The sequence below is a fragment of the Ochotona princeps genome, chromosome 13, assembly GCF_030435755.1.
Source record: "Ochotona princeps isolate mOchPri1 chromosome 13, mOchPri1.hap1, whole genome shotgun sequence".
In the NCBI taxonomy this organism is placed as follows: Eukaryota; Metazoa; Chordata; class Mammalia; order Lagomorpha; family Ochotonidae; genus Ochotona; species Ochotona princeps.
Genome location: NC_080844.1, coordinates 40,638,639 through 40,652,566, shown reverse-complemented (window position 1 = coordinate 40,652,566; position 13,928 = coordinate 40,638,639). Strand labels below are relative to the sequence as shown.

Below are 13,928 nucleotides of genomic sequence, written 5' to 3'. Positions count from 1 at the left end.
AAATTCAAGCAAGATGATTCCCAAACAACACACCGAGAATCAGAGGTTTCTGAGTGGCAAAAGGCGGTGAGAAGTCATCTGTCATTCCACAAACAGGCTCTGAGCGCTTGTCCAGGGGTGGACAGGTGTCTCTATCCCATGCTTCACGGAGGACAAACCACGAACATCTAGATCAAGAGACAAGAGGTTGCGGAGAGGCAGAAAGGCACGCAGTAAAGTGACTGAGAAAAACCAGTCCTCCGATTTTCCCTTGACTTTAACAGACATCGGGCAAAAGTCAAAGGTTCAGAGAGCCTCACCAAGTGCCCCTCGGTCCTTCCGTCCTCGGAGCCCCGCCTCACCGCGAGTTGGCCCCGCCCCTTGCCCTTCTTGCCGCCCCTGCTGGTTTTCGCCCCGCCCACCTCGAGTCGGACCCCGCATCTTGCCCTTCTTCCCGCCCCCTGTTGGCTTTCTCCCCGCCCCTTGTGGGCTGGGTCACGCTTGCGGGAGGCTGCCGGCACGTCACCGGCATAAGGAGGGCGCGCGCTCGAGCCCCCGCGGAAGTCCCGCCCACGCTTCCGCCGGCGGAGCACGGAGAGGGCGTGTAGGCCATTTCCGGGTCGCACGGTGTTGTTACTCTGGCACGTGTGTCCCTGCTGGGTTTCTGGGTTTGGTGGGACCGGCTTAGGGCGTCAGGATGAAGGCGGTGAGTGTCCCGGGCAGCCCCGTGGTGGGCCGAGTGTGGCTTCTCCGTGGGTCTCAGCCGTGGGGGCCTGGAGGCCTCGGCGTTCCTGGCGCAGCGTGTCAGACCTCGAGGGCTGGACGCGCCTCCCGAATCCTGTGTCTTTCTGTCTCTGTCTCTGTCTGTCTGTCTGTCTCTCTCTCTCTCTCTGTCTCTCTCGCTCTCTCAAATGAGAAGCTCTCTGTGACTCCAGAGTCACGGGCTCCGGGGCAGTGCGTTGGCCCCCTTCAAGGAGTCGAAAACAGGAAAGCGGTGTGCTTGGGATCTCGTAGTTAGGTCTGAGAACTGGGTTTCCGAATGAGGGGGTCGCTGCAGGGAGGGAGGGGGGCAGGCGGAGGCTGGAGTTCGGGGTTCAGTGTCCCTGGCCAGTTTGGGGGTGCTGGGCAGCTTGGCCGAGCCGTCGCTGCTTCCTCTGCGGTGGGTGCGCAGCGGCGGTCGCTGCTTAACCCGGCTGTCTGCAGGTTTGCAAATGGCAAACCCGCCGTTTGAGCGGCAGCTGTTACCTGTTGAGGACAGCGGGATGCTCTAACGAGCCGCGAGGAACCTTTCCGTCTTTCCTGTGGGTTGGGATCTCCCGGAGACACCTGGGGGAAGCGCTCGTGCCCTTGGCCCCACGGCGAGGCGGGGCGGGTGTTAATGCGAGTTTGGCTTTAGCTGTTAGGTGCTAGAGCCATGAAAATTCTGGAAATGGCTTGATGACACTTCAAAGCAATCTTTTTTCCTCCTGAACCTGGTTTTCTAAAAAAATGAAATTAATTTTAGTCTTGTCAGTTGACCAGTCCACCTTGTGACTGTTTTCCAGAGAAGAAATAAAAAGCAGGTCCCAAGCTTTCGGAAGTTGATAAAAACCAGCAAGGTTAAACTTGAAAACAAGCTAAAAAACAAGCAGTTTAAACAACAAAGCACGCTCAAGAAGTACCGAAAAGAGCAGCGGAAGCTAAGGCAAGCCGTGAAAGATGCTGTGTCTAAGAAACCCGTCCCTTTGGAGGACCCGAGGGAAAAACGGGCAGGTAATTGTGAAGATAGTCACGTGCTTCAGTTCTGTGATGTTGCTCATGGAAATACCGTTGAGCAGTCACTCTTGTTTTTAGACCTTTCTAGGAGTAGGTAAGTACAGTAATCCTATGTACTTCAGTGCAGTCAGTGTGAAGAATGGCATTCACTTGCCAACCGGTGACTTCTGCTGTGAGTTTGTTTACGAAACAGTTCTCAGGGGAGGGAGTTGGGAAGGAGGCAAGGGCCTATGAAACTGTATAGTAAAATAATAATAAAAAAGAAGTGAAAAGAAAATCAGTTTTCAGGATTCATATTTGGAAAAAACAAACTGGAGATTATGTCAGTGTGGCCACTTTCCCATTGATTGACAGTTTTGTTAAGGATCAAATGTTGGTTTTCTCTGATTCCTTATTCACAGTGTTACCAAAGGGATTTTTGATTTTCTCAACTATGACTCAAGTTTCACGTAGAAACTTGGAGTGAAATTAAACTCTAAGTTGTCAGGTTGATTTTGTGAAACTATTCAAGAACTCCAAGTAGACTAATTACTTGAGTCATGCTAGCTTTATATCTTGCTGATATAAATCTTCATATCTTACTGATACAAATGCATCAGGTTTTGGTGGTGGAAGGAAGTAGGAGTTGATGTTGAAAATGTAGAGCAGGGAGTTAGCCATCACTCAGCTTGAATTTTGGATTTTTATGTGTTTGAGTGGAGAGAGGTGGTCACAGAGCAAAAGCTACCCGTGGGTGGCGCGGTCTCTAGACGTCCAGGACAGCTGAGGCTGGGCACAGGCCTCCCACGTGGGTGGGTGTGAGGACCCGGTCACTTGGGCCCTCACCGCTGCCTCCCAGGATGCTCACTGTTAGGAGATGGGACTCAGGAACGAGAGCCGAGTGGTTGTTGGTTTAACTTAAACTTATTCAGTTTAAAATGTTTGTGAGGGGGTTACAGACCCATGCAGTCTCTGGGTGTTTTAGGGGGAAGGTGGGTAAGAGTAAAAACCACGCCCTCCTGGGGGGGCGGTGTATGGGAGGAGAACTGGGAGGTGTTGTGTTGCTCCTTGCTGCCAGATCACATCAGTGCCAGGAGAGGTCCCCTGGTGCTTCTCTGAGACCCTGGGAGGGAAGAATGGCCTGAAGGTTTTGCTTGAATAGTCTGTTATTCTGAGATGGTGTTGGCTTTGTTGCATCAAGTATGAGATACCACTTCCCACACTGGGCAGCTGTCTGCTTTGATCTGTCCATAGCCTTGGATGTTTAGTCTGCAGTGATATTCAGTCTGCTTTTCTTTGCATTTTTTGGTGAGACACTCAGCAAAATCCTTGTTGAATCAGAGGCTGGCTGTCCTGTTGTTTGTGTGTGTCTCAGTATACGGTCTCTCCTTATAGGGAGTCAGCTCTGGCCATTACTGCCTTGAGAATGAACCGGTGGAGGGAGAGCTCGCCTTTCCTCTCTTTCTGACTCTTTGAAGTGTGTGTGTGTATTTTAAAGAAGAATATTGGCTGAAAGCAGGCTTGAGCTTTCTGTTGATTATATTTACTAGCAATATGGCCCAGGTTGGTTACTTAGTCTTAAGATTTAGTAGGATTTAAATAACATGACATATTAGCACTTATGTAACAAAAGTGAAAGAAAAAGCTCTGTTTTTTAAAAAAATACTTTTTAAAAACATTTTATTAGCAAGTCAGATATATGGAGGAGAAACAGATCTTTCATCTGCTGGTTCACTCCCCAAATGGCCTCAGTCTGAAGCCAGGATTTTGGAGCTTCTTCCAGGTCTCCCACATGGGTGCAGGGTCCCAGAGCTGTGGGCCATCCTTGACTACTTTAACAGGCCATAGGCAGGGAGCTGGATGGGAAGTGGGGCCGCTGGGGTTAGAACTGGTACCCATAAGGGATCGCGGTGCGTTCAAGGAGAGGACTTTAACCGCTACGCTATCGCGCCGGGCCCAATTGGCAATATTTTCTGACATAGATGGAGAAAGCAAGCAAACAGAATTAGTGTATGAGTGTATTCAATGTAGAAAGAAAAGTAGTTGAGAATACAGGGAAGAGAATGAAGTGATAACCATGCAGTCTGTGTGAGGACAGTACACATGGACAGGAAGTGGGGTGATTATAGAATTGATGGTCTGTATTTGATTAAAGAAATGCAGCAAAAGTAGCTGAATAAGAGCAGGTGGTGTGTGTGCTAGTGTTTAAGATGCAGCCCGTGAAAAAGGGTGGTTAAAGTGGAATGGAAATGAAAGTCATTGGAGATGAAAAAGATATGAGACTGTCCCTGGCTCTCAAACTGAAAGGCATTCGATAATGTGTGGTATCATTTTTTCATTATTATCAGTGACCTGGGAATGCCGGTTGGGTAAAGTTTAGGGAGATGCTGGCATTTTGCATAGCTCGGGGCACTCAGCTTTAGCAAGAAGTGGCTCTGCGTCGCATGGCAGTAGTGCTTCCTTCTTGGAAACACGGAACTGAGGTGTTAGAAAAACATAAGCTTTTCCTGTCAGTTGTAGACAAACAACTTCAGTTTTTTGACTTGAAGTTTTATTTTTTTCTCTTTCTTTGTGAAACAGGTAAAAGAGTTGAGAGGGAAGAAGAGGAAGAAGAGGAAGCCCTTCCCTTAGATATGATGGATGAAGATGACTTACAGTTACTGAAGGATTTAGGACAAAAAGCATCTTTTCTAACAAGAGATCTTTCATCTAGGTATTATTTCTTTTTTCTTTTTTTTTAATCTTTTTTTTATTAATTATTATGCATATGTGACAGTTTCATAGGCTCTGGGGATCCCCCCACCCCTCCCCCTAGGTACTATTTCATTTGATCTATAATCATGTTGTTCTTTCCATGTTAGAAAGTTGCCTATGACTTATTTTCATAGTCAGTTGAAGATGAACTGAATACCATGTTTAAAAATGCAATCTAGTTGATTTGTTGTACACACCTGTTTAAATGATGAGGTACAGTACTTGAAGGTAGCATACTGTTTTTTTTTTTTTTAAGATTTATTTTTATTTTCATTACAAAGTCATATACACAGAGGAGGAGAGACAGAGAGGAAGATCTTCCATCCGATGATTCACTCTCCAAGTGAGCCGCCACGGGCCGGTGCGCGCCGATCCGAAGCCGGAAACCTGGAACCTCTTCCAGGTCTCCCACGCGGGTGCAGTGTCCCAATGCATTGGGCCGTCCTCAACTGCTTTCCCAGGCCACAAGCAGGGAGCTGGATGGGAAGTGTAGCTGCCGGGATTAGAACTGGCGCCCATATGGGATCCTGGGGCGTTCAAGGCGAGGACTTTAGCCGCTAGGCCACGCCGCCGGGCCCAGGTAGCATGCTGTTTTAACTCTCCAGTCCTTACAGTGCTGTCAAAGATTTTGGAAAAGTAAAGAGCACAGTGTGCCTTTTGGCTCCGAGGAAAGGTTCTCACAAAAAGAATCTGCTGTGACCTTCACCTGTAGTTCTCTAAAGGGGAGAGTGGACAGAGCTCCTGTGTGGGTCTTGTGTGTATGCGGTCCATTTGTTCAGTTGCTGTTCGAGTGCCTGTTATGTGCTTGGCAATGATCAAAGTGCGTATGTGTGTACCTGTTGCAGGTTTGGCTTGTGGCTTACATTTCTGCACTTTTAAGTAATCTCTAGATACCTTTTAAAATGCATTAAATTTGATAATTGTTTTTTTTCCTTGCAGTGAGCCCATTCATGCCAAGAAACGAAAGCATGAGCACATTATAGAGAAATATGAAAAAATACCAAGAACTCTGCAAACTGCACCTGAAAAGGAACTGATTCATTTGCTTCCTATCAAAGATAAAAGTGGTATAATTCCACAGACCAGAGAGAAGCCAGGTAAACCTCAGCAACTTGTGTAGGCTTAAACATTTTGCATCTAATTCCCTCATAATTTAATTCTTTAAAAAAATTTATTTGGTAAGATTTTTTTTTTTTAATTTCAGAGGCAAATTTTACAGAGAAGGAGAAACAGAGAGACATCTTCCATTTGAAATGCCACATCAGCCAGTGCTGAGCTGATCCAAAGCCAGAATCCAGGAGCCTTTTCCTGGTCACCCGTGTGGGTGCAGGGTCCCAGTGACCTGGGCCATCCTTCATTGCTTTCACAGGGCAGATGCAGAGAGCTGGATGGCAAGTGCAGCATCTGGGCTACCTGGATTCTGTTGGGTGTCTGGCTGTAACCTGACTGCCCTCTCTGCTGTGGGTGTTTCGGGAGTGAATCAGTACATGGGAATCTTGGCTTTTTCTGGCAGATGGATAATGGTAGAAATAATTTAAACTTTCATGTATGTCTAAAGTAGGGGAAGCTGTATTTAGTTTCACAGCAAGCTTCATTTTTGTGAGAAATTATGAGTGTTTCAGAAAGGTTGTGGAAAATGGAATTAAAAGAGTGCAAAAAAATTTTTTAAGGATTTATTTTTTTATTGGAAAGTCATACATACAGAGAGGAGGAGAGACAGAGAGGAAGATCGTTCGTCTGATGGTTCACTCCCCAAGTGGCTGCAATGGCTGGGACTGAGTTGATCCAAAGCCAGGAGCTAGGAGCTTCTTCCAGGTCTCCCACGCGGATGCAGGGTCCTAAGGCTCTGGGCAGTCCTCAACTGCTTTCCCAGGCCACAGTGCTAGGCCCCAAAGTTTTTTGAAATTAGACAGCGAGTCTTCAGAAAGTTCATGTGAAGTATGTGTTATGAAGAGCTATAATGGATTTAGAGGTTCTTCACTGTGAGATCATCGTGAATTGGCCTTGCACAGATGGTGATCTCCAGTGTCTGTTGTTTCCTAGGATAACTGGCACTGTAGGGTTCAGGTGATATTTTTTTTCAGAGTCATTTCATTAACTCCTGTTTCTAAAACTGGAGCATCTAATTATCCTTGATTAACCTCCCTTGGTTTTCATTGTGTCTCTTGTGTGTGAACAGACACACAACGGTAGAAATCTAAGATGCAACATGAACGTGACTTTCCATAGTGTACCCCGTGTGACTGCCGCAAGGTGCTAAACACACATTGGCATCACCCAGAAGCTTCGCTCCTTCCCCAGACAGGCAGTCACCATCTCAGGTTTGATGGTAAGTTATGGTATCACAGTTTAAAAACACATTTTCTTTTTTTGTGCAGTTATTGACAATAGCAAAGATGAAGAGGACGCAGAAGAGATTGAATTTGAGGAAGGTAATGGGATAGATTTTATCAAATTGTTTATTGAGAATTAGAATGTTTTGCATAGTAGGAAGTGGGAGTTAATTTTGAAATCTGGATTGCACATTGTGCAGTGCTCTGGAAAGTTTTTCCACCTTTGAAGATTTAATTGTGGAATTGATTTTTTTTGTTATAGAAAAATATATATGATTTTATTGTAGAGTATCATATCGTATTGTATTTTAGTTTACCCAAAAGAGGAGGAGAGAGAGGCCTTCTATCCCCTGGTTCACTTCCCACATGGCCACAGTGGCCAGAGCTGGGATGCTCTGAAGTCAGGAACAGGGAGCTTCTGGATCTTCATGTTGGTGCCGGGTTTCAAGGACTTGGGCTGTCAGGTGCTGCTTTCCCAGGCCATAAAACAGGAAATTGGATCAGAAGTGGAGCATCAGGCTTAGAACTGGTGCCCAACGGGACCTCGATGCCTTAGGCAGCAGATTAGCCTCTGGAAAGAAGTATATGATTTTATTTGTAATATGAAGGCATCAAGTCTTTTTAATTTTTTTTTTTAAAGATTTTATTATTATTGGAAAGCCGATGTACAGAGAGGAGGAGAGACAGAGAGGAAGATCTTCCATCCGATGTTTCACTCCCCAAGTGAGCCGCAACGGCCGGTGCTGCGCTGATCCGATGCTGGGAACCTGGAACCTCTTCCAGGTCTCCCACACGGGTGCAGGGTCCCAGTGCTTTGGGCCATCCTCAACTGCTTTCCCAGGCCACAAGCAGGGAGCTGGATGGGAAGTGTAGCTGCCGGGATTAGAACTGGCGCCCATATGGGATCCTGGGGCGTTCAAGGCGAAGACTTTAGCCGCTAGGCCACGCTGCCGGGCCCAAGTCTTTTTAATTGTTACTGTTCTTGATTCCTTGTAATTTTAAGAGAATGACCTGCCTATATAAAGCTATTAACTTTTTAAAAAAAGATTTATTTATTTTTATTGAAAAGGCAGATATACAGAGAGGAAGATCTTCTGTCCTATGTTTCACTGCCTAAGCGATCACAATGGCCAGAGCTGAGCCAATCTGAAGCCAGGAGCCAGGAGCTTCTTCCGGGTCTCCCACTTGGGTGCAGGGGCCCAAGGCTTTGGGCTGTCCTCGACTGTTCCCAGGCCACAGGCAGGGAGCCAGATGGGAAGCAGGGCTTCCTGGATTAGAACTGGCGCCCATGTGGGACCCTGGTGTGTGGAAGGCGAGGACTTTAGCTGCTAGGCTATTGCACCGGGCCCTAAAGCTATTAACTTTTTAGCTTCAAATTACAGTTTGATAGTGCTTGCTTCGGCAGCACATATACAAATTACAACTTGATAATGAAGTCATTTGGTTTGTTATGAATAGCATTACCTAAGTTCTCTGTATAGTGTCTGTTTTTCATAATATAATTGGGTTTGTAAAAGCTAGAGGAACTTTTTTTTTTTTAACATTGTAGTTCTATATTAAATAGAAATAGAGCTTATCCAAAGAAAAACTCCTGAAGGACATAAGTGACCCAGAAGTTTACTGTCCCCACAAAAAAATGTTTTTATAAAACCTTCTAGTGCCATCTTTAGGATACCCCCTCCTCTTTCCTGTGGCCCAGCCACCCTGGACTGCCCGTGGCTCCATCTCAGCACCCAGGCTTCCAGTCTCTGGCCATCTGTGGTTGATGTGGTTTTCCCCTGGGGGCCTTGTGGGTCTCATGAGCTGTGGGCTATGGGTACGCTGTGGGAGAGAATGGGGCATCCAGGGTGCCTGGTGGCTGGACATGGCCCAGAGTTTGCAGGGGGTAGCAGGTGGCGACGGTCTTGGGCTGTTGCCGCTCTGCAGGCTGTTGCAGGCATGAGCTTGGAGAACATGGCCCGTGCGTCGGGTGGGTCGGGCAGTGTGGCCGGCGTGCTGCTGGGCACGCACCTTCTCTGGTGGAGGTTGTGACTGTTGGAAATGCTCCTTTCTTGGAGAAGCGTGCTCAGGGCGGTGCGGCCTGCCGGTGCGCCTGCCTCGCACACACTGCTGCGGAATGACCTGCAGCTGCAGCTCGTCCTTTTTGCTTTTTACCAACCTGGCAGCCTGCGAGGCCGGGCCATCCTGGTGGGTCACCCTGACTGGGCTCGCACCCAGCACCCACTTACTGCTGCCTGGCCAGAATAGCTTTCATCAAAGTTAAATTGAAAAATTTATTGGTTGAAGCTTGTTTTGGAATTTGTGGAAGAACGCATTGATGCAATTCATCTTAACGGACCTCATTACTAGTGTAAATGAGATTGTAAGTAAACTATTTTCAATCATCCATTGTAAGCTCATTACTTATATTGTGTTCCAGTTCCTAGAAATGTTTTTTCAAAAATAAAGTCATTTATGTGCAAATAAAATGTATTTGTAAAGTATTTAAATGCATACTTTAAAATAAAATATGTACAGATTTTATATGTAATTTATACGTATGTATCTTAAATGCATATGTATGAAAATTTAGCCTTGTGGGGGAAATTTAGCCTGTGATGGCCTTGCCTTTGAACTGCATAGTATGTTTTTAATTTTACGTGTTGAGATAATTATAGATTGATAGTTGCAAGAAATAATAAATCCTCTGGCATTTACTCAGTTTCCAACCATACAGACAGGTGAGTAGAATATGGTAAGCAGATAATGACATTGATACATTGAAGAGAGAAAAGTTTCATTACCACATTCCTTTACAGCTGCTTCTATCCTGATGTTAACCCCCTTGCTTTCTCCCTAACCACCACTGATCTGTTCTCTATTTTTAAATGTTCTCATTTTCATAATGTTATATGAATTAAATTATGCAGTATATATCTTTGGGAGTTGGTTTGCATTTTTTTTCCTAGTCAGGATAATTTCCTGGAGAATTTGTTTTTTCATGTACAGACAGTTCACCCCTTTGTGATGCTGAGTGTTTTCTAATGATGTGGCTACACTATGAGCCAGTTTCTATGGGTATATATCTTTTTAAGATTTTATTTTTTACTTTTTTATTGGAGAGTCAGATATACAGAGAGGAGGAGAGACGTGAAGATCTTCCATCTGCTGATCATTCCCCCAAGTGGCCGTAGTGACTGGAGCTGAGCCTATCTGAAACCAGGATCTTCCGGGTCTCCCACATGGGTGCAGGCTCCCAGGGTTTTGGGCCGTCCTTGACTGCTTTTCCAGGCCATAAGCAGGGAGTTTTGTGGGAAGTGGGGCTGCCGGGATTAGAACTGGTGCCCAGATGGGATCCTGGCCCGTGCAACACGAGGATTCAGCCACTAGGCTATTGTGCTGGGCCCCAACTAAGGTTTTGGATGCTTATAACTAAAGACATGTTTAAGAGGGAAATTTCTTCTGTTTTAGAAGTTGTGGAGAATCCTGTTCGAGAGCTAACTGTGGAGGAGCACTTGGCTGAGCGGAAGAAGAAATTACAGGAGAAGAAAATGCATATTGCAGCCTTGGCCTCTGCCATTGTATCAGATCCCGAAAGTAATGTGAGTAGTACAGATTCTCTCAGGCACTCAAATTAGTTGTACATATGTCTAATATATTAAGAATTTCTTTGTTGCTTATAATATATCCAAAAAGAAAAATGTTAACATTGTAGCGGAATTGGATGACAGTCTTGGCTTGATCATGTGTGTAAATGTTTCTGTGATCTTAGAAAAATTGTGTCGGGATCTTTTCCTCACCTTCAGTGGAGACGTTGGACTTACTGTTGTAACATTAAAAGAGTTGTTTGTAAAATTAGTTGCTTTAAGAAGTAAGAAACTGCTGGCAAATTTGCTTGCCTGGTTAGTATTTTTTCTTTAAAGGAACATATAAGATGGAAGTAAGTGACATTCAGGAATATTTGTAAGTGGAACATACTTGGGAAGAAATAGAACCAGAGTTATGAAATATTGGGCCAGTGTGTATCCTGGTGCAAGCCGTCATAGTCCATGAGCTCAAGAATCCTGAGATTCAGTCTTGGCCGAGATTGAATCTGTTCAGATTTGCATAAATCATTTTACTCAAGATATACCTTTGTTTCCACAGGAGAATTGTATCTGCTGTAGAAATGTCTTGTGTGAGGATTAAATGATAAAATATATAGGAAGTCATGTGAAATGAAATAGTTTCTCTGTTGGATGATTGTGTTGGCTCATTAGAGATCCATAGCAATAGTAAATAGTGCTCTCATTTTATAGTTGAAAACTTGAAGCTTAAGAAAATTATGCAGTGATTTGTTGTTTTTTTTTGTTTGTTTCTAAGATTTACTTATTTTTATTGGCAAGTCATTTATAGAGATGAGAGACAGAAGGATCTTTCATCTGCTGGTTCACTCCCCAAATGGCTGCAACGGCCAGGAACTTTTTCCAGGGCTCCCATGTAGATGCAGAGTCCCAAGGCTTTGGGCCATCCTCGACATCTTTTTCAGGCCACAAGCAGGGAGCTGGATGGGAAGTGGATCAGCTGGGATATGAACTTGTGCCCATATGGGATCTTGGTGTGTGCAAGACATTAGCCACTCGGCTACCATTCCAGGCTGTTCATAATGAATTTATATCTCATATTGTATGTAACATTTAAATGCTCAAGTTCCCTGACAATAAGGGAAATCCAAATTAAAACATCAATGAGGTACCACCTAACGCCAGTAAGACTGGCCCACATGAATAAAAGCACCAACGACACTTGTTGGCGAGGTTGCGGGGAAAAGGGAACCCTACTCCACTGCTGGTGGGGCTGCAGGCTGGTACAGCCTCTATGGAAATCAGTATGGAGAATATTCAAACAACTCAAATTCAACATACCGTATGATCCAGCAATAGCACTCCTAGGAATATATCCAGAACAATTGTTTTATGAGAAACCAACATGCACTCCTATGCTCATAGCAGCACAATCAGTAATTGCAAAAACATGGAAGCAACCAAAATGCCCATCAACAGAGGATTGGATAAGAAAGCTATGGTTCATCGACTCCATGGAATACTACTCAGCTATTAAAAAAAACAAAATGCAGTTCTTTGTGGCCAAATGGGCCAAACTGGAAACCATAATGCTAAGGGAAATGAGCCAATCCCAAAAGGTTAAATACCACATGTTTGCCTTAATTTAAGATGATATGATATTATGTATAACATGTTATGTTTTGAATGTTATATGTTGTGTATAAACTAAAATTGAAGTATAGGTGAGGTGGTCACAGAAGGTGGCTGGGAACCCGCATTTACTTTTAACATATTGGTTACTCATTACTATGTCAATTAATTCCATAATGATGTAAATTTTTGCTGATGGTATGTTGGAGCTTTCAATTGACTGGGATGATACTCTGCTGGCTCTGTCATCAGACCAGAGAGGGTATACCTAAGAAGCCGTTGAACTTGACGGGACAATAAGATGCTGGACTCTATGTTTGGTATACGCTTGCAATGGGGAAATCTCAACTGAACTTGAGCTGTGGTTATGCAACAAGGTGGAGGAATCCACCATGGTGGGAGGGTTTGGGGAGGGGTGGGGAGAACCCAAGTATCTATGTAACTGTGTCACATAATACAAGGTAATTACTGAAGTTAAATAATAAATAATTAAAAAATAATAGTAATTTATTTTCACTTGAAAGGCAGGGTTAGAGATAGAGGGAGAGCCAGAGATCTTGTGTTCACTGACTCACTCCCCAAATGACTGCAATGGCCAGAGCAGAACTGATCTGAAGCCAGGAATCTCCTTCAGATCTCCCACATAGGTACAAGGGCACAAGGACTGGAGTTTTCCTCTGTTCACAGGCCATAAGCAGAGAGCTGGATGGGAAGTGGAGCAGCTGGTCTTAGCGCTCCATGCCATAGTGCTGCCCCCTATAGGCAGTTAATTTTTAAAGCATTTTTTGGAAAATAGGACACACGTGGTATAAGAAAACTCTAGAAGTAAGTGCTTAGCTTGGTGACTAAAATGCCTGTGTCTCACATTGGCGTGCTTGAACTTGCTTTTTGGCTCTGGCTTTAGACTCCAGCTTTTTTTATTATTATTATTAATTACATTGCATTATGTGATACAGTTTTATAGGTAGTGGGATTCCCCCCACCCCCCTCAAACCCTCCCCCCATGGTGGATTCCTCCACCTTGTTGCATTAGCACAGTTCAAGATCAGTTGAGACTCTTTCATTGCAAGCATATACCAAGCATAGAGTCTAGCATCTTACTGTCCAGACAAATTCATCGGCTTGTTGGGGAGACCATCTCTGGTCTGAAGGTAGAGCCGGCAGAGTATCATCCCAATCAATTAAAAGCCCCAACATAACATCAACAATTTATAACGTTATGGAGTTAATTGACATAGTATTGAGTAACCAATATGTTAAAAAAAAAAAAAAGCAAGTTCTTAACCACATCCTGTGACTACTTCATTGACATTTCAATTTTAGATTATGTACAACCGGGTTCTATACACCTTAAAATGGCTATAGATTACTATTCAGCTGTCTCGTGTCTATTTTCATTATAGTATTTAGCATTTTATAGTGTTGAAGCATAATTTTGCTGAACCTGGCTTTTTTTTCCGGTAGTCTAGATTGGCTTATAACTCTGACAAGACATATGTCAACAGTTTAGGTGCAGAACAGTTTTAGGAGGGGTGTGCAGAGAAATCTTCAATACCCTAATGAGGAGTAACTAATCTTTGTGTCCCACCTAGTGAGGTATAAGTGAATCCATGCTGTTTCCTGTCTGATTCTAAGCTTTCCTTGTTGTTCTCTGTCTATTCTAGATTTTTTGTTTGTTTGTTTGTTTTGAGGGGTTTCCGGAGCGATCCTGATGGTCATTGTCAGAGAGGGTGGGGACCCAAAGTTGGAACCAAGCAAGGACCAGAGAAAGCTCCCCTCCCTAGTCCCAAAGGAAGTTTACTGTTCTTCTGTTTCTGCGGACTGCTCAGGGCTCCTGGCTGTTGTTCTGATGCCCTTGGATCCTGCAAGGAAGGATTTGGGCTTCTTCCATCCCATGTGGTAAATCCAAGAGGGAGTGGATGACCTCAGAGTTCTTGGCCTCCGAAGGCACTCC

At 44.5% G+C, this 13,928-nt stretch overlaps 1 protein-coding gene across 2 annotated transcripts in view; it reads left to right on the top strand.

The window, feature by feature from the left end:
- Positions 1-526: 526 nt before the first annotated feature.
- NOC3L (NOC3 like DNA replication regulator) overlaps positions 527-13,928 on the top strand; it is a 48,295-nt gene continuing 34,893 nt past the window's right edge. Inside the window, exons 1-6 of one of the 2 annotated variants that reach the window (XM_058671019.1) lie at positions 527-685; positions 1,524-1,731; positions 4,294-4,426; positions 5,407-5,564; positions 6,846-6,899; positions 10,254-10,381. In XM_058671019.1, the coding sequence (XP_058527002.1) occupies positions 677-685; positions 1,524-1,731; positions 4,294-4,426; positions 5,407-5,564; positions 6,846-6,899; positions 10,254-10,381 (690 nt within the window). In that variant the 5' untranslated portion in view covers positions 527-676. Of the gene's footprint in view, positions 686-1,523; positions 1,732-4,293; positions 4,427-5,406; positions 5,565-6,845; positions 6,900-10,250; positions 10,382-13,928 lie in introns of both variants that reach the window. The other variant, XM_058671018.1, reaches the window with a different exon arrangement.